Source organism: Myotis nattereri, assembly GCF_964212035.1.
Source record: "Myotis nattereri genome assembly, chromosome: 7".
NCBI lineage: Eukaryota > Metazoa > Chordata > Mammalia > Chiroptera > Vespertilionidae > Myotis > Myotis nattereri.
The window spans coordinates 26015710-26035220 of record NC_138082.1 but is presented as its reverse complement, the minus strand read 5'-3'; the positions used below and the strand labels follow the sequence as shown (position 1 = coordinate 26035220).

General features: G+C 43.7%; 1 protein-coding gene across 1 annotated transcript in view; it reads left to right on the top strand.

The window, feature by feature from the left end:
* SERPINE2 (serpin family E member 2) overlaps positions 1 to 19511 on the top strand; it is a 54252-nt gene that overhangs the window by 22876 nt on the left and 11865 nt on the right. Inside the window, exons 2-4 of the mRNA XM_081095500.1 lie at positions 12005 to 12285; positions 15139 to 15366; positions 19156 to 19353. Of these exons, the coding sequence (XP_080951626.1) occupies positions 12027 to 12285; positions 15139 to 15366; positions 19156 to 19353 (685 nt within the window). The 5' untranslated portion in view covers positions 12005 to 12026. The remainder of the gene's footprint in view (positions 1 to 12004; positions 12286 to 15138; positions 15367 to 19155; positions 19354 to 19511) is intronic.

The window sequence follows — 19511 nt, the reverse complement described above, 5'->3', positions numbered from 1 at the left end:
ATGGGCTGGATTCCTTCCTCTCCCACATAGAGAAGCCTTGGGTGGAAATTCCAGGGGGACCCATGGTGACAATTGGCATCAATGCAGTAGCTGCTTTGACAGGAAGCAGTGTGTGACTTCAGACTGGAGCCTGGATTCTGAAGTAAGGAAAGTCCGCGGGACCTGCGTGTGCCACCTGGGGGGAGAGTGGAATGTGCACCTTCCTGTGGGCCAATGGGGTTTCCCATCCTTGGCACTTGGCACTGACGGACGTTTGGGGCCAGATAATTCCCCGTGGTGAGGAGCTGTCGTGTGCATCGTGGGATGTTCAGCAACAACCCTGACCTCAAGCCACGGATGCCAGTGGCACTCCCTGCCAGGTATGGCAACCAGAACGTCTGCAGACATCGGCAAATGCCCCCCGGGGGGCGCGGAGCACCCTCCGAGCTGAAAACCACTGCACTGGAGTAACAAACATTCCGTTCCATTCTTGTTCCTTGTAAAGCTGTGGTCACTTGTTTACTCCGAGACACTGGTGATGTAAGCACAGGACAGAGAGGTAGAAAGAAGGCAGTGTTTCCTCACTTCTGCCTTGGTCAACCCTTTAAACTCCATCACAAGAAGCAGTGTGACATACCAGCTAAGAGTCCATTCAGACATCTCTTCACCTTGTACGGTCTGTATGGTCCGGGCAGGTTATTTAATTTTCCCGGACCTCTGTTGTCAACATCTATAGCATCTAAATACTCATGCCTGCATCTTAAGTCAAGGGTTCAGCTAGATGTTGAATATATAAAGCTCCAGGTACAGGGTCTGGCACATGGTAGACATTCCATAAACGGTGGCCATTAATTCTGAGTACTTGAGAATGCATTCCACAAGTTTTAAGTAAGTTGGGATTTTTTAAGTTAGCAATAAAAATTGCTGCTGCTTAAAATAAGAATGAAATCAGTTCATTTCCACTGAACTACAATTTATTTCATAAACATTATTGAGTTTCTACTACATACCAGATACTCTGCTAAACTCAGGGCTTAAAAAAAAAATGAATAAACTATAATCCTTGCCATTAAACATCTAGTGTGTAGATGTAGTCACATGAATGGTTCCAGTCATGTGCATCAAAATAGAACCACCCCTTACTGAAAAAAACTCAATGTAGAGTGGTCTGTGGGTTGTAAGGGGGTGTAACATTCATTTTACTGTATATAAAGGGCTCTCACTGTATTATTTCTCAGCTCTCTGTTTTTCCAGCAACTGCACTTTTCATTCCAGTTTTTATGATCCTGTTACTGAACCACGGTTCTTTGCTCTGTAGGCTTTTCTGCTCCTCCTTGCTACACATTTCAGCTGATCTGAGTTCCTGCTGCTGTGTTTTTATAACCAGAAAAGGGCTGCTTGTTTTAAGTAATGTGTTCATTGTATATATTTTGTAAAACATCCAGAACAGTATAAAGAATAATAAATTATATTCATATTTCCACCATCCGAACTAAATATAGAGATAATATCTTATATCCATATTTCTAGACTTTTTTGTGCCTGTGTAGAATTTTTGCATAGTTAATTATAGCATAGCTTTCTTTTCAATTAAGATATATGCAGAATATATTACCATATATTTGTGATATTGTGTTAGAGGGATGTCATGAACTGACCCTTACTGTTGGATGTCAGAGGTCATGGTCTCCCATACGAATTCCTGAGCCAAGAATAAAGTGCAAACCATTCATTGGGGAACAGTTCCCAGGTGACAGAGTAAGAGAGTGGGGGAGTAGGTGTTAGAAAGGGGATCAGCCAATCAAGTGGGGAGATATCAAGTGAAGGCCCACACTCAGCCTGATCCTGGAGAGTTCTGTGCCACCTTGAGGCAAAGAAGCTGGGCGTTCAGACTCCTGGACCAGTAGTCAGTCAGTGGCTATTGGCCTCTGGGGTAGAGGAATGGTATGTGTCAACACCCAGCCACCTAAAGTCCACCAAGAAAATGGGCTACAACTCCCAGTAGCAATTCTCCTAAGGTGACAGGTGCAAATTATTGATGTCAAAGCACCCAGAAGCTAAAGGAGAAGTGCACAAAGCTGGTGAAAGATCACCCACAGTGTTCCTTCCCTTGGAAATTGAGGTTGCAATGATAATTGCTATGCAATTACTTATTGCAAAGAATATTGTAATGATTTTGCATCTAGATATAACTGTACAGTGAACATGTTTACACCCAAATCTTTTTTTTGTTACTACCTTAGGGTTGACTATCTTTCTGTTTGTGCTTATGAAACTCCCATGACCACCATTGAAAATTGATTTATAATATGGTACAAGAGAAAGCTGAGGCCGATAAGGATTGTGAGTTGCCCTGGATCTCTTGGTTAGTTGATAGAATGGGATTTGAACCTTAGGTTAATTTTCCCTGACACTTAGAGGAAAATAGAATAAATGTCTCATAAACTTGCATTTTAAAAGGCAACTAACAAAGCCCCAATTACCTTATTCCTCATAGCCTTCCTCCTTCAGCCCAATAGAGATTTAAGAATGAATGATAGCCCAACCAGCATGGCTCAGTGGTTGAGCATTGACCTATGAACCAGGAGGTCATGGTTCAATTCCTGGTCAAAGCACATGCCCTGGTTACAGGCTCAATCCCCAGTGTGGGGAGTGCAGGAGGCAGCCGATCAATGATGCTTTCTCATCATTGATGTTTCTATCTCCTTCTCCCTCTCCCATCCTCTCTGAAATCAAGAAAAATATATATATTTTTTTTTAAAAAAAGAATGAATGATGGGAGACATCTGTAATACTCTCAACAATAAAGATAAATTAAATAGAAAGAGAGAGAAATAAATAAATAAATGTGGATAAAAGGCATTTGGATGTCAGTTCAAGTATATTTAATAAAATGCATGCCTCTTCATTGGAGGAACCTTTTAAACATTGTTGCCATACACCTCTGTGACTGAGCATTTCTTTCCTGAGTCTTTTAAAGTTCATTTTTGGCTACATTAATTAGCATCATAGATCAAGTACACACTTTGAGGTCTCTAAGCCTCTCCCCAGTAACCTGAAAGAGCACATTTAAAACCCCCAGGCTGCAGTCACTTTGATCAGTTAGTATTTCCTGTTTCTTCTCTGAAGTTTTAAAGATGCTGACTCATTCGGATACCACTCAGTACATTTCCCAAGGTATCAAAATGCACTTCACTTTTGCTTGTTCATCTAACTTTCCGCCTTAAGAGAATGCGGAAGATGTTTGGAAAATGAAGACAGGGTTGGGTGAATGTATCTCGGGTATTTGTAGAGGCCTGAGAGACCAGAGTCCTCTGGCCATTCCAGGACCATATTTGAGGCTCAACCTCAATTGTTTGTGCATTAACTCCTGTCACTTTCCCGATCAGCCTTAATCTCTGCAGGTCAACCCCCGAAGGTCTCTAGACAGAGACCCCCCTTGCCAGACACCCTGAAGAGTTAGACCTTTGCCTGTTGGTAAGAGTATGGTGAGAAACATTTGGCATGGCTGCTGGGAAGGTCAATCCTACTTAAGGCCACTAAGTCTCAATTTGGCGGCCCAATACCTTTCCTTCACATTTATTTCTTTGAGAAGAAAAGCTGTCATGAAAAAAACTGTTGGGGAATCTGATGATTCTCATATGATCTGATGTACTGTTTTTCTCTACCTCCTGTAGCCCCTCTAGAAGGAAGAGTTAGCCCAAAGGCAGAATAATACAGGGTTCTAGGTACTAAGAATGAGGATCCTAGAATCACAGATACCAGAAGGATATCAAAGCCTTTTCAGTGCTTGATGGGGGCAGGGGCTGGTTGGCATACCCCCCCGCCTCCCCCCCCCCCCCCGAGATAAATTAGGGGACTTTCCTTGTCATACTGTGTGCCAGTTGTTCATTTCAGACACTTGCATTGTTGGGAATCCCACTTTCAGGATAAGACTCACTGCCTTCGCATAAGAATTTTCTATTTGATATTCTAGCCCAACTTCAATGCCCAACTCACTCCTGCAGCTTTTCATCATCCAGTGTGCCTCCCCTGGGTGGTATTGCCATGGGAGGCAAAGCAATTCATAAGTAAACAGTCTATCTTTCATGATTTGAACTTCAATATTTGGATATAGTCCAGAGAGTGATGCAAATGCATTTTGGACTTTCCCCATTGGCAATGCCCAGTATGCCCAGAGCTGATTTAGAGTTTATTAGGTGAGCATACTCAGATTGTGGTCTCTAAAGTCTGTCTCCCTCTAAAAGGAAGCAGAGACCCCTAGAAAAGTGGCTGATTCCACCTGGGACAGAAATGGGCAAAAGGAGCTGGGAACATCTTGTCAAACCAGGAAACGAATCTAATGAGACTACAGGTCATACGAAAGGTTCAGGAGCCAACCTGAGGAAGCTCCTCTTGAACATCAATAAGGATAATACAATTTCAGTGGATCGAGGCCCTTAAAATATTTTTAAAAACATGAGTTTGTAATTATACTAAGAAAACAAACAAATTAAAAAATCCCTCTGGTTAACTCTAAAAATACTGGGTAACCAACGTATTGTGTGAGAACAATATAGGGAATGACTCAAGCATTTATCCTGCCTTTGCTGTACACATTGAACCTCTGGATAACCATGTGATGGGTTATGGAAATTTACTTTTTATAGAAGTGTTCCAACTAATGCAGAGGGAACAGACTTATAATAGCACCATTGGGCAATCCCTAATAAAACAATGCACTTAAGCAATGATTATGAGTAGCTGCTAAGCTCACAAAAGAAAAAGAAAGAAAGAAAGAAAAATGGCATTGTTTCCTTCTTCCAGCACCAGGTCCAACACCTGGATGAAATATTCCTAACAAAAAAGAAATTTGAATCTGATTAGCCCCTAGAGCAGAGGTAACAGATTTCCTGCAAAGAGCCAAGTAGTGAATGTTTCTGGCTTTGCTGGTCACGTAGTCTCTGTTGTAGTGAGGCTTAAACACAACCACAGACAAATCAAAGTGTGGCCCCATCTTCCCACGAGCATGCAGACCCCTGCTCCGGGTCCACCAATTTACAGGAAGTACAGAAGACACATCACGTGAATGCAGTTAGCAAAATCTAGACTGTTGGAAACTCACCAGGACAAGTAACCTGGTTTCTTCAACCAAAAGTTCCAAAAAAAAATTAAAAATACAGCAACTAGAGGAAGACTTTTTTTTTTTTTAAATATATTTTATTGATTTTTTACAGAGAGGAAGGGAGAGAGATAGAGAGTTAGAAACATCGATGAGCGAGAAACATTGATCAGCTGCCTCCTGCATATCTCCCACTGGGGATGTGCCTGCAACCCAGGTACATGCCCCTGACCGGAATCGAACCCGGGACCCTTCAGTCCACAGGCCGACGCTCTATCCACTGAGCCAAACCGGTTTCGGCTAGAGGAAGACTTTTTAAAAGACAGAGACATATCAATCAATTGCAATATGTGGACCTTATTTAGATCCTAATTCAAATAAATTATTTTTTTTAAAAAAGAAGAGAATCAGGGAAATTTGAATACCAACTAGATATTTAATATATAAAAGAATTATTAATTTTCAAGTGGGATAATATTGTGTGTGTATATATTTAAAATATATATATATATATATATTCCTCAGGTTTAGAGTATGTGTTGGATATTTAAAATTATATGGTGTCTAGAATTTATTTCAAAATAGCCTTTGATTTTAAAAGAAATAAAATAGGCCATAAGTTGATAATTACTTAGATATTGGGTACTAGGGGGAGGGGTATTTTTGCATATATTTGAAATCTTTCATGACATAAAGATTTTAAATATATATATATATATAATAATGTATTGCTTTAGACAGTTTTAGAGAATGAAAGGCATGTAGTTCTTTCCATTATGAGACACCCTTGGGCCGCCTAAAACAGATGTGAGTCATCTGGCTAAGAGTTGGAGCCTGAAGAGTCTTTCTAGTGTTTTTTCTCCCCAAACTGTTTACATCTTATTTGTTATAGTAAATAGAGCTGACAGATATCTCATTAGCTCATATGTCACATATAAAATTTATTTTATTTTGTAAACAAGAATTTATTAGGTTGAAACTAAGGTTCTTTTGTGACTGGCTCTCCTAGTCTCTCATTGGTCAATGGAGTGGCATTCATTCAGGGCAGGGGTCTGGCCACAGTGCTTTCCCAACCTAGAGGGATGTCTTCAGTGATGGTAACAGGGAGTGAAGGGAGCTGAGGCTTATAGGAAAGCAGGCACCCAGCCCTGAGGAGTGGTTGCTGTGCAGGATGTTTGCCTGAGGAATGAGAACTCCGAGTTACTGGAACTCCCATTCATTTTTGTTTTTCCTGAGAATAACTCAATCTAGATGTATGTGACATTTTCTAACTGGTTTAGTACCTACCAATTGACTAAGACCCTGTGGGCATTAGTGTGGGGAGCCTCTATAGGGTTAAACCTTGGACTGACCTGTTCACAAAGTCACAAACAAGTCCCAGCTTAGAGGGCACAGTCCTCTTAGCGTAATTAGGCTTGACCTTATAAGGCTCCCTAGATCTTACCTGGGAAGCTAATGGGCTGAGGGAAGTGCAACAAGAACAAAAACAAGTGAAACTCATAAGAACAGTGTAACTTTGGTAACCACTACCTTGTTTACCTCTGACTATAAAAATAAAGGCTCAGCTTGCCTCGGGATCTTTCTCTGTGGCCTCAGCCAGGCACAGGAAGATCCACGGAGACTAGAGAGAGCTAGAGAGTTCTGAACGCTGTCTCCGTGTAAAACATTCTTCGCCGACTCCATCCACACCTTTGGGAACCCCTGGACCCCCGGGGCTGGACCCAGGCACAGTAGGATTCTAAAGTCCCATAGCCCTGCTCTCTGTGAGCTTTCAGTCTAGTTGGCAGGAAAAAAAATACTTGAAAAAACAAAATGAGAGGGCAGATAGGAAATGCTATGGGAATTCCGAGAAGAGCGTGAATAGCCCTATCTAGGCAATCAGGGAAACTTCCCACAGGCCATGGACGGAGTCGGGGGAACTCTGGTGCTTAGTAGGTAGAGGGTAAGGGAGAAAAGCAAAGGCCTGGATGTGAGCAAGACCAAGGGCTAGCAACAAGACGTACCACCCTATAAGGGTTGGTAGATTTCACAGGCCAAGATATTGTTCTGAGCAATCAGGTGAAAATATGCAGCAAACAGTTGGAAGTATAGCACTGAAATTCAGCTGAGGATTTGAACTACAGATTTGAGCATCATCTGGTAGAAGTGACGATTGAAGTCATGGGTTCTATGGGAGTGGTGCTCTGCCTACCATTGACAGGTGGTGCATTTATAGACATAGGGATGCGCCAGGAGTCTGGCATCTGCAAAACTACCAATGGTTATTCACTACACTAAATCTCACTTAAAACTCAAAGCAGTACCCAGTTATATCAAAAACATTCTCCACACGGAGAAGGAAAGCTTTGGAGGAAGAGAAACTAGAAGTTTGTGGGGAAGGAGAAACCCACATTTGGAAGGACATGCCTATAACCATGGCTTTATTTACAGGTTTATGATCTTCCTCCATTGGTGACTTAAAACTTAATCTTTTTCTTTACTGTTATGAAAAGAATACTCAAGAAATGGAAACATGGATGCTATGTAATACAGTTGAGCAACATCTTTATTCTTTCTCTCTTACTTGAAAGTTTAAAGTCTAATTTCTTTTAAACAAACAGGAGGTTACTATGTTCTTCCCATAACGAGAATCTCCTTGTCCTCTAGAGGCTAAGAATTTCAAAGCCTGAACTTCAACCAGTTATTCCATGTAAAAGATTGTCTATTTGGACATGAATAGGGATCTGTAGTAGGAATTTTATAAGCCCAAAGTATTCGTGCATCAATATCCACTCTCCTGGCTACAGAACTTTGGAGAGAAGTAAAAGCTTGGTCTCAGACATGTACATATGCCAGGTGAGTTCAGACGAGTGAGCATTTAGCCTAGGAAACGGAGGCCAAGAAGTGATGCCCAGAATATCAATCAAAAATAGCTCTGATTCCAAGTTCTGCACAGCTCTGACACTGTCCTGCTGCCCTGTCATCTCCCAGAAGTCCCAAATCCAAGAAACCAAGCAAAACACCGATGGCAGCCTTCCCCCACTTCATAATGGAACTGTTCTTTTAGAAAAAAATTCATAACCGAGCAAAATGATGCTAAATAAGATGGCAATTTATTCGGAAGATTGTCTTTGTCGACTCTGAGACGTTGGAGCTGTTAAATTTCCAACTGTTACTGATCCTTTATACCCGTTTTACAATCTTCTACAGAAATCCATAACATTTAAGTGAATCAACTGTAAGCAAGAAGGGGCAAACCCAATTTGATGTCCTTCATGAGTGTGCAGATTCAAACATTCCAATTTTGCTAATCCAGGAGGATTTCTTTGGGAGGCTTGGGTGTATAAATTCAATGGCATGCTGAAGGTGGAAGCCAGAATAGATTACAATGCAGGGGTCAACAATTTAGATTGATGAAGTTGGCGCCAGGCACTGAATTTGACCATTTGTAACCAAGATTGTACAAACTGTTTTATACTTAGCATGGGTTTTGTTGTAAATGTTTCCCTCCATGCCCCGCGTGGTTCATGGTTCAGGATCTGGAAGAAGAGCCTCACACAAATGAAAAAGAAAAGACACGAGATAATTTGGGAATATTGGGGGACTAGGCGGGTAAGTCCAACTCAGGAGTCAGGAGGAAGGACTTCCACTGGTGCTCAGGCTGCACCAACCTTTTATAGTGAGAGGTAAACAGGGCAGTGGTCACCATAGTTACACAGTTCTTGTGAGTTTCACTTGTTTTGACCATAGTTACACTTCCTGCACTTCCCTTAGCCCATTAGCTTCCCAGGTAAGATCTAAGGACTATTATAAGATCAAGCCTCATTATGCTAAGAGGACTGTGCCCTCTAAGCTGGGACTTGTTTGTGACTTTGCCATCAGTTTCCCACAGGGTTTTAGTCTACTTCATTTTAAAGGGGAAATTTATCACCAGAAAAGAAAGAAGAGGAAGGAAGGAAGGAAGGAAGGAAGGAAGGAAGGAAGGAAGGAAGGAAGGAAGGAAGGAAGAAAGAAAGAAAGAAAAAGAAAGAAAGAGGGAGGGAGGGAGGGAGGAAGAAAGAAGGAAAGAAAGAAAGGAAGGAGGGAGGGAGGGAGGGAGGGAGGACAAAGTGTCTAATTTTTAGATAAAATGAGAAAGCTTCCATAATCAGGATTTGGAAGCTCCCCAATGTCCAACAGGCAGAGAGAAACTCGGGATTGTAGTGGTATTAGAGCCAGTCCTAGGAGCCAAAGTCAAAGTAGGCCACTCTGGCCATAGGAAAGCCCCCAGAAGGAGCGTATGTAGGTCAATTCGCTGTTTTGAATGTAGACAGGCTGCCTTTACGCAATTATTTTACTGTGAAGCTCTGAAGAAACTCTGAATGCTCTAAATTTTTTAAAATGTGTGAAAAAAATTGCAACATCACCTTGAATGATGGCCTGGGTGTTCACCTTGTGGCCCTATGTGTGGGGGTGGTAGGCGGGATCTCTGGCTGCCAGCCCTCTTCCACCCCAAAGAATTTACCCTCCTTGGAAAGTTTTGGGCGCTAACAGTGACTCAATACAATCATTTTCCCAGTCACACTCAATAAATATGATTTTGATGCCATGAAAAATAATTAGAAAAACAGGAAGTATGTAAGCCAGCAGGTTTGATCCCACATGTATTTATTGACCATCTACTATGATCTAGAGGTGAAGGAGACACACGCATAGAAAGAAAAGTGAGGAAACACCAAATGCTGGTTTGCCTAATGCTGCCCTAATTTATTCCTTCCTTCCTTTCCTCCCTCCCTCCCTCCCTCCCTCCTTCCTTCCTTCCTTCCTTCCTTCCTTCCTTCCTTCCTTCCTTCCTTTCTTTCTTTCTTCTCTCTATCTCTAAAGCCCTTTTTAGCTCTAAGACTTTATTTTTATTTTTCAGTTACAGTTTACATTCAGTATTATTCTGCATAGTGGTTAGAAAATTGTGTGTTTTATAGTGTGGTCCCTTCCCTCCAATATTTTAAGTACCCACCTGGCCCAATGCATAGTTATTACAATGTTATTGACTACCAGTATATTCCCTGTGCTGTGATTTACATCTCCATGACTGTTATATAACTACATCCTTTCATCTTTTCATCCAGCCCCCCAACCTCCCTTCCCTCTGGCAAACATCAGTCCGTTTTCTGTATCTGTGAGTCTGTCTCAGTTTTTTTTTGTTTGTTTATTTCTTTTCATCATCAAAGATATTTTTTCATAGATTTTTAGAGAGATTGGGAGGGAGGGGGAAAGACAGAGAGAGAAACATCCATATGAGAGAGACACATTGATTGTTTGCCTCCTGCATGCACCCTGACCAGGGCTGGGGCTCGAGCATGCAATCAAGGCACATGCCCTTGACTGGGAATGGAACCTGAGACCCTTCAGCCCGTGGGCCAACACTCTGTCCACTGAGCCAAACCGGCTAGGGCAAGTCTGTTTCTGTTTTATTTTTTGTTTATTTGGTTCTTTAGTTTCTACATATAAGTGAAATTGTATGGCATTTGTCTTTCTCTGACTTATTTCACTTAGTATAATACCCTCTAGATTCATCCATGCTGTTGCAAAAGGTAGGATTTTATTCTTTTTTATGGCGAGTAATATTCCATTGTCTTCATGTACCAAGCTTTTTTATCCGCTCGTCTACTGATGGGCCCAGTGCCCCTTCTTTTCCCTGGAGCACAGAGACCTAACTTCCCCTTCACTCCTGGCACCTATTTCCTAAGAGGCTCCCCTCTCTCTTGTTCTCTGCAGACACTCCCCACCTCCTCGTGGGAAGCTTGTGCTTAGCAGGAGCTTCAGTCCAGAGGGAGGAACCAAATTAGCCATATCACGATTTTTGCTTTTGTTTTACTGGCTGCCACTTTGAGGTTCTTATTGAATGAAAGTATTTGCTTTTCCATAAACATATGTACCACTCCTCATTTCTCACAGCCCAAGAGAGCTCAGTAAAGGGTAATCAAGGAAGAAAGCACATTAATAAAATCACCATCATTGAGAATATCCGTGTAATAAAATCACCGTATCGAGAAGACCTGCCCCATTGTAGATTTAAGGATGTCCCTTAAATTTATTGTAATCAACAATTCTTTAATTAAGAAAGGCATATGTTCATGTGAGAAAATCAGGTATACGGTGTGTAGTTATATGATAATCACAGCCATGTGAGTGGTTTCTTCCTTAGAATGAAATCCAAGAGCCGGATCAGGCTCTGCAGGCCCCTCAGGACCTGCCCCTCCTTCTTTTCACCTCCTCCAAGTTCTCTATGTCTCAGCCACCCGACCTCCACCACCAGGTGTGTTCCCACCTCAGGGCCTCTGCCCTGCCATCCGCCTGCCTGACAGGCCCTACGCACCCTGCTCATTGCCCTGCCAGGTCTCCCATCGTTCAGGCTTCGCCACCTGGGTTCCCTCTGCAGAGGAGGCTCTTCGGATAGCTGCCCTGTCTAATGTGGCCCTCACCAGCCTGTCATTTGCTGGCATCACTGTTTTCTCCTGCCTGCCCTGATCCCTCTCTGACTCCTTTATTGCTTCCTGGTTTATTTTCTGTCTCCCTCTGGAATGGAAACTCCAGGAGAGCAGGGGTCTTGCCGACCTTTTTTACAGTTGAATGCCCAGCGCTTAGACGAGGGCCTGACACACAGTCAGCACTCAGTAAATGTTGGTTTAATTGGATGGACAGTGGCTATGAGTAATAAATAACAATTAGAATAGTGTCTGGCGCTTAGTGGGGACGCACCAAGCAGAAGTTCCCTTCTTGTCCCTCCCCATGCCCCTAACAACACAGAGTCAAAACCAATGTAATCTGTGCTGTTCTTCTTAACTTTATTAAGAAGGTATTCAGTTATGCTGGGTAAGGTAAATCACATCAGGTTGAGCACAAAGTAGTCCCCAAAGTGGCCATTTCAGTAGCATTTAAATGATCTTTTTCTAATCTAATTTTCAGGTTGGCCTTGCCAGCAGGAACCATGTCTTGGCATTTCCCCCTCTTCCTCGTGGTCACAGTGACTTTGCCCTCCGTGTGCCTCCAGTTTAATCCTCAGCCTCTGGAGGAACTAGGCTCTGACATAGGGATCCAAGTTTTCCACCAGATTGTCAAGTCCCGGCCTCAGGACAACATCGTCATCTCCCCCCATGGGATCGCGTCTGTGCTGGGGATGCTGCAGCTGGGGGCCGATGGCCGAACCAAGGCGCAGCTCACCTCCGTGATGCGATACGGCGTGAAAGGTGAGTGCTGTGGGCTCTGGACGCAGGGCCTGACAGGAGTCTGGGGATCCCTTGCCGGGTCTTCTCTGAAAGCCCCAGAAGCCAGCATTGTAGCCCTGGTGCCATCCGGGGCTTAAGTCCTCTGCTCTAAAGCACAGGTGCCGCGGTGCTGGAAGTTAGGAGAGCTGGATTCTAGCCCGTAGCCGTGGGGCTTTGGGTCAAACCCTCGATCTCTCAGTTTTCTCATCTCTAAAGAGAAACTGCCCATCGCCCCCACCTTCATGGGGTACAGGGCTAAAAATGCCTTATGGCTGTGAATGCACTTCTAAAAATGCCAGCTGGGAAGGTGGGTTGTGCGTGGCCGTGGAGGGCAGCACGAGGAGTCTTATGGTGATGGGACCCTTCTGTGTCTTGACTGGGGTGATGGACACGTGAATCTACCTGGGGGATAAAATTGCATAAAGACACACACACACACACACACACACACACACACACACACACTGCCATCGGAATGAGCTCTGTGGACTGTCCCAATGGCAAGTTCCTGGTGGTGGCATTGCCATACATAATGTCACAAATGGAGAAACTGGGTGAAAGGTATGTGGGACCATCCTATTCACTGTTTTGCAACTTCCTGTGAAGTTAAAATTATTTCAAAATAAAAGGCTCCAAAAATTTTTTTTTAAGTGAGGCCCCGTTCTTGGAAAAAGCATAGTTTTCTTTACCTGTTTTGAACGACGGACTTAAACCTAACCTAGAGCTCCTCTGTCCCAGCGCTGTCGTTTTGCTTTAACTCAGGTTTTCTCACCGGGGTTACCTGCCTCCTCCACGCTGCCGGGGGCCAGGTGCAGGGCCAGCTGCAGAGCCTTCCAGGCATTGTGCCCTGAGCCAGTCACTTCTCACAGCGTAGTAACTTTACGGGGAAGTGACCATTCCCTGCCCCTGCTCCTCCACCTCTGCTGGCTTTGACCGAGTTGACGCCTTCAGCTGGAGAGGAATATGAGTGAGGTGAGGTTTGTGCACTTCGGGTCCTGTTGGCGATGGTCTCCTTGTGGCCTCCAGCGCTCCCGGCACCGAATGCCTGACCCCCTGCTGGATGACACAGCGTTAACCTTCGGCACGAGTTTGCAGTTTGTTCACCTGTCGGAGCAGGGAAAGAATAATACTTGGGACACACTGTTCTGCCCCTCGCTCGGGAGTTCGGGAACTCTTGGTGGCTTAGAACTTCACAGTGAGTCACGGCTAGAATTTAGGGCCTTCCCCAGGGCCGTCTGTGTGCCAGTCCAATTCCAAAACAGCAACTGGATTTTGGTTGTTGGTTTTAATGTTGAGCCACACTCATTTTAAGCAGTACTTCTAAAGTTTTGAGGATATTGGCCTGTGGGCAGCGCCCACCTCCCACCCCCCCACCCCCACCCCACTTTTTCTTCCTCCCAAACCTCTGTGACGTCTGTTGACATGATACACTGATCCCAGGGAGCCCGAGTGGTTATTCAGGCTCCGCCTTACTTCCGGCTCTGCCTCTGAGAACTCACAATAGTGATGCTCTCATTGAGGATGAAGGCAGGACTGTGTGGGGCTCTCATTGAGGATGAAGGCAGGACTGTGTGGGGCAAAAGAGGAGAGATCTGCTCTGATCTTCTCCCAGCAGGAGACCAGGGCGTGTGGAGGAGGCCTTATGTCTGACTGGGACAGAGCTGGGATGTGGCCTCTGACATTTGCTGCTCCCTGACTTATGAAATGGGCCAGCTCCCTCCATCCAGTCCTACCCCACAGAAGGTGTGAGGGGTAGAGTCCTGAGAAACCTGACAAAGGCCAAAGGACCTCCTCTTCATGGAGCTTAGGCGTCTCTTCCCTGCCCTGGTTTAAAGGGTCAGAAGAAGTGACTCGGTTGGTTGGGCATCATCCCATGGACCAAGAGTTTGCAGGTTCAATTCCCAGTCAGGCACTGCCCAGGTTGCAGGCTCAATCCCCAGTAGGGGGCGTGCAGGAGGCAGCCAGTCGACGTTGATGTTTCCCTCTCATCGATGTTTCTCTCCCTCTCCCTTTCTTTCTCTCTAATAAAATCAATAAAAAAATTTTTGTTGAAGAGCCAGAAGAAGAAATGCTCTCAGAGTGACAAGACTTGCAGGGCATTTTAGGATAGTGTCATTCTGCAAAGTGAGTGAGAAGGATCTGTAATACAAGCTCTCTACAGAAACACATTGCATCCTTATAACTTATTCTCCTCCTTCCCATGCTCTAAAACTGAGTGGAGCACGTATGGATGGCTTGTGTAAAATAAAGCTTATGTTGCCATAAAATTAATCCCTTTACTTTTTGAGCTTGATATCAAGTAAAAATCATTGTTCGTGGATGATGGCACATGGCCATTTTTTTTATAGTCTTTCAAATGCTTATTTTATGCTTTTTTTTTCTTCCCAAAATAGAAAAAGGTAATCATGTTGTTAAATCTTTGGCTGGAAAGGAAATAGCAGTCACTATTGTTAAATGAGAAAGAGAATGGGTTGGGAAGATTCCTTTCATGTATCCCTCCATGGCTACATAATTGAGGCGCCTACCAATCTTCCTGTCCACCTGGTACCAAGAAAGTCCCCCAAGAGAATGAAGTCCACATGGGAAAGGTGTTGAAAATGCCTTCAATGTGCCTGATTTGATGCTTGAAGCATGACCGATTTTTAAGACCTATTAACAATTGTACTTTATTTAATTACACCCCCCCACCCTTTTCTTAACACCAGGACACTGAGAACACTGCTCATATTATCTTGCTTATACCATTGTTATTGCCATAAGATAGAAGATACTTTGAAAAATAACTTCTCAAAGTTCTTGTGGAAATACTGCCATGTTTTCTCCTTTCCCCTCTAGGAGCTGGTAAAACGTTAAAGAAGATCAACAAGGCCATCGTCTCCAAGAAGAATAAAGATATTGTGACTGTGGCTAATGCAATGTTTGTGAAGAATGGCTCTAAAATCGAAGTGCCTTTTATTACCAGGAACAAAGATGTGTTTCAGTGCGAAGTCCGGAATGTGAACTTTAAGGATCCAGCCGCCGCCTGTGATTCCATCAACGCGTGGGTTAAAAATGAAACCAGGGGTGAGTGGTCACGGCGCCCTGGGCAACCTTTTGTATGATTTTATACTTTGTGAGTGAAAGCGTGAGTTAGACTCTAAGATCCTAACACGTGTCTGCAAGTCCAGTGGCCCTTCTGTCGGCAAAGGCCAAGACCCTACGGGCTGGTCTGTCTTTTCTTTCTGAGCAGGGCCCACAACTCGGGCTGCCTTCCTTCCTTTTTCGTGCCCTCACTCGTGTCCCTTGGGGATTTTTCCCCTGTGGCACGGGCAGCAGAGCAGACTACAGCCCTGCAGACCTTCTTCTTTCCTCACTGCATCTCATCCCCAGAAACCTCATGCACTGGCCCTTGTCTGTTTTGAAATTTTTGCTACTCATTCCTTCCTGCCTTTGTATCTGTTGTCTCCTTTGCCTGGAATGTCCTTCTCAGGAAGCGGGTGCCTCCTCTCCAGTTCTGATGGGCATATGATTGTGCCTCTTCTATGTCCTTCATGATAGCACTTGCCACACAGCATAATGATTACTTGTTTACCTGTGTCTCTTCTCCCATGAGACTGAGCCAAGTCTGACATTGGCGTTTTAAACCCGTTCATTTGTAAACTGGAGTTCCAGGTGAAAACATGCAGGAAGAGAGGTAGGTCCAGGACAACAGAGAAAACTTAAGTCTAGAAACGTAGATTTGGGAACCATTTTTCATAGAAGGGAGAGTTGAGGGCACAGGAGTGGAAGCAAAAGAGACGCAACAGAGAGAAGATGCTCAAAGAAAAAACTTTGGGAACTTCAGGCATGTTTCTCAGTGTGGTTCCTGACATACCTGCATGAGAGTTACCCGGGGCGTATGTTTAGATCACTGGACCCCAACCTACTGAACACTTCCCTTCCCCTTGTTAATGCCTATTCCTTTTTACACTGTCACATGAAGAACATAACAGTTAAAAGAGTACGTTCTGAGTTTGAATCTCAGTTCTGCCATTTATTGGCTGTGTCACCAAGGTTATTTAACCTCCCTGTGCCTCAATGCCCTCATCCGTAAAATGGAGATATCATAGTGATACTACTAGAATAGCTATATCAATGTTAAGGTTGTTATGAGGATAAAAATAACACAGGTAAAGCATTTAGCAGAGTGCCTGGCACTTAGCAAATGTTCACGCGTGAGCTATTTTTTGATAGCCATTGGCTCAACTAAGTCATACTTCCTCAAGGAACCCATCCGTACCTGACCTCGCCAACCAGGTCAGATTCCCCTTATTTGCTCTCACATCCTTGAGTGCTTTCACTCGAGGCAGCTGTTACAACTGCAGCTTTATACTATTCTGGGTTTATTTAGTCAGCCTCCACCCCAAGGACACACAGATCTTTGAGGGCAGGGTTTGTTTGTTTGTTTGTTTGTTTGTTTCATTTTCTTATCTAAAAGAATACGTGGCACCTGATAAGTAGGCATCTAAGGATGGATGGGGCCAGGCCAGTGTAGCTCAATGGTTGAACATCGACCAATGGACCAGAAGGTCACAGTTCAATTCCCGGTCATAGCATATGCCCAGGTTGCGGGCTCGATCCCCAGTGTGGGGCATGCAGGAGGCAGCTGATAAATGACTCTCTCTTAATCATCAATGTTTCTCTCTCTCTATCCTTCTCCCTTCCTCTCTGAAATCAATAAAAATATATATTTTAAAAAAGGATGAATGGGTAGGTGGATGGTGAGTGTATTGGAAGACACGTGGATGGACAATGGGTGCATGTTTATGGCAGTTACTGATGGCAGGCGCCCCGTGTGCCTCATTGCCTCTAAGCTATGCATTTCTTACCTTTCTTTGTCTTTTCTGTTTATTTTTTTTTTCATGTCTCCTTACAATATCTTAGTCCTACAAGTGGCAATCAGAGGTTTTATTTATCTTAGCAAAAAAAAAAAAAAAGCCTGAAGAGATTTCTTCAGACACTTAGTGAGCACTGACTGTACACTGAACACAGAGCTAGGCGGGATTTTAGGAAATGAATGACAGGGTCCTTGTTCTTGCACAATTCGTGGTTCAGTTGGGGGAGACAGACACATTACATTTGTCTGGAACAAAATCCCTCAATGTCATGGTGTCGCTGAGCATCGGGCTTTATGGAAACTCCTGGGAGATGAGTGGGAGGCTCAGAAAGGTGGACAAGAGGGACCATGGAGCTATGTCTTTAAGGCAGGTAGGGGCTGCACTGGGTGATGTTCCCAGCAAAGGCAAGAAACATTCACTATGGGGGGACCAGCTCTAAGGAGCTTGCTATTGCTGGAGCACAAAGCTCTCACTTCCTTCCCACAGTCTGTTGGCAGAGGCCGGCCTTATACTGAATAAGGGCTATTTAAAACATGTATTTTCCTTCAGATCCTAAGGTAAGGCGGCGTTGGTGCCCCCGTGTGGAAGTAGGGAGCAATGGTGAAACTGTCAGGGAAGCCTGGGTCTGCTTCTCTCCGGTGATTTCTTTAGGTTTGTTTATTGTACATCAGAATCCTCTTGCACTTCATTTAAAAGGACTTAAATCTCTTTTCTGAATTAGACGTTGTTGCTTCTTCATAAACTCGTCATTTAATACATTGTAACTTGCACTTACATTATGCACTCTTTTTAAAAAAAAAAAAACAAACAGGCTGCATTGAACTAATTTTTAATAGCTTTGGGTATTAGTGATCTCTCTTGCACATGTACACACACACACACACACACACACACACACTCAGCTGAATCTTCAAATATGAAGCCAAAAGGACCTAAATGAAAAAATCCAAAGTGTGAAGCCCAGGTAGCACTTTGCAGGATCCTGTGGCTTCACGGAGCCTCCCAGAACGTCAGAGGCTGCTCCCTCACTCCTGACACAAGCGAGGTGGACCCTCCCCACATCTTGACATCTGGTGAAGAGCGTTTTCCTTCAAAATTCGGAGTTCTGCGAGAGAACTCATTTCTTTTCATCTCTCTAATATTAGCACCTAGCTTGATCCCTGACCCATAAATATAGACAACGATTTTAACTTCCACTCTTCTTTAACCACAGATTACAAACCAATGCTCAACATTTCTAAAAATCTTACGAGAACTTAGGCATTCACCTTTGCTCACACTGTGCAGGATAAAGTGTTCCTTTATTTTGACTGTGATTAAATCAACTAAGTGGTTCAAACAGCCCGACTGCTTATCTTGTGCTGACCAAAACCTCTCACTGGTCATCACACGTGTCCATTATTAGCCAAAATAGGGAACTTAATTAATAATTAAATACTGTATAGCAGTGATGGCGAACCTATGACACGCGTGTCAGAGGTGACACCCGAACTCATTTTTTTGGTTGATTTTTCTTTGTTAAATGGCATTTAAATATATAAATTAAATATCAAAAATGTAAGTCTTTGTTTTACTATGGTTGCAAATATAAAAAAATTTCTATATGTGACACGGCACCAGAGTTAAGTTAGGGTTTTTCAAAATGCTGACACGCCGAGCTCAAAAGGTTCGCCATCACTGCTGTATAGCTTATTTGGATGAGTAAATTTTTCTAAAGCATGGGGCTGATAGGGTCTAGGTATAAAAGAATTTCTTGATGAAAAGTTCAGTAATCCCTACAGAGAGGATCTCTAAAGTCTTTCCCGATCTCTGATTTTTAACTTGTTTTCAGCTTTACTTTTTAGTGAGAAAAAGAAGCAGAAAGTACACGAGGGTGATGTAAAAAAATTGCTTTTCTAAATCATTTAAGAATCCCTTTGATTTTCCCATTCTCCTGATCCAGCAGCTGCCTCTGCCAATCCTGAGTTTCTTCCTTGTGTGTCCTGTGACTTCGCAGGTAAGATCGACAGCCTGCTCTCCCCTGACCTGATGGACGGCGTGCTCACCAGAATGGTCCTGGTCAACGCCCTGTACTTTAAGGGTTTGTGGAAATCACGGTTCCGGCCCGAGAACACAAAGAAGCGTCCGTTTGTGGCAGCTGACGGGAAGTCCTACCAAGTGCCCATGCTAGCCCAGCTCTCTCTGTTCCGGAGCGGTAAGTTCCCACGTGCAAGGCTCCTCGCTAATACATGGTTGATTTCAGGTAAGCTATAGGGCAACAGATGCTGATTCACCCCATTTGTGTAAAATACTTGCTGCAGATTCATACGTCTCTAGAGACCTGTGTTGGAGGATGTTCAATTAAATGTTAGC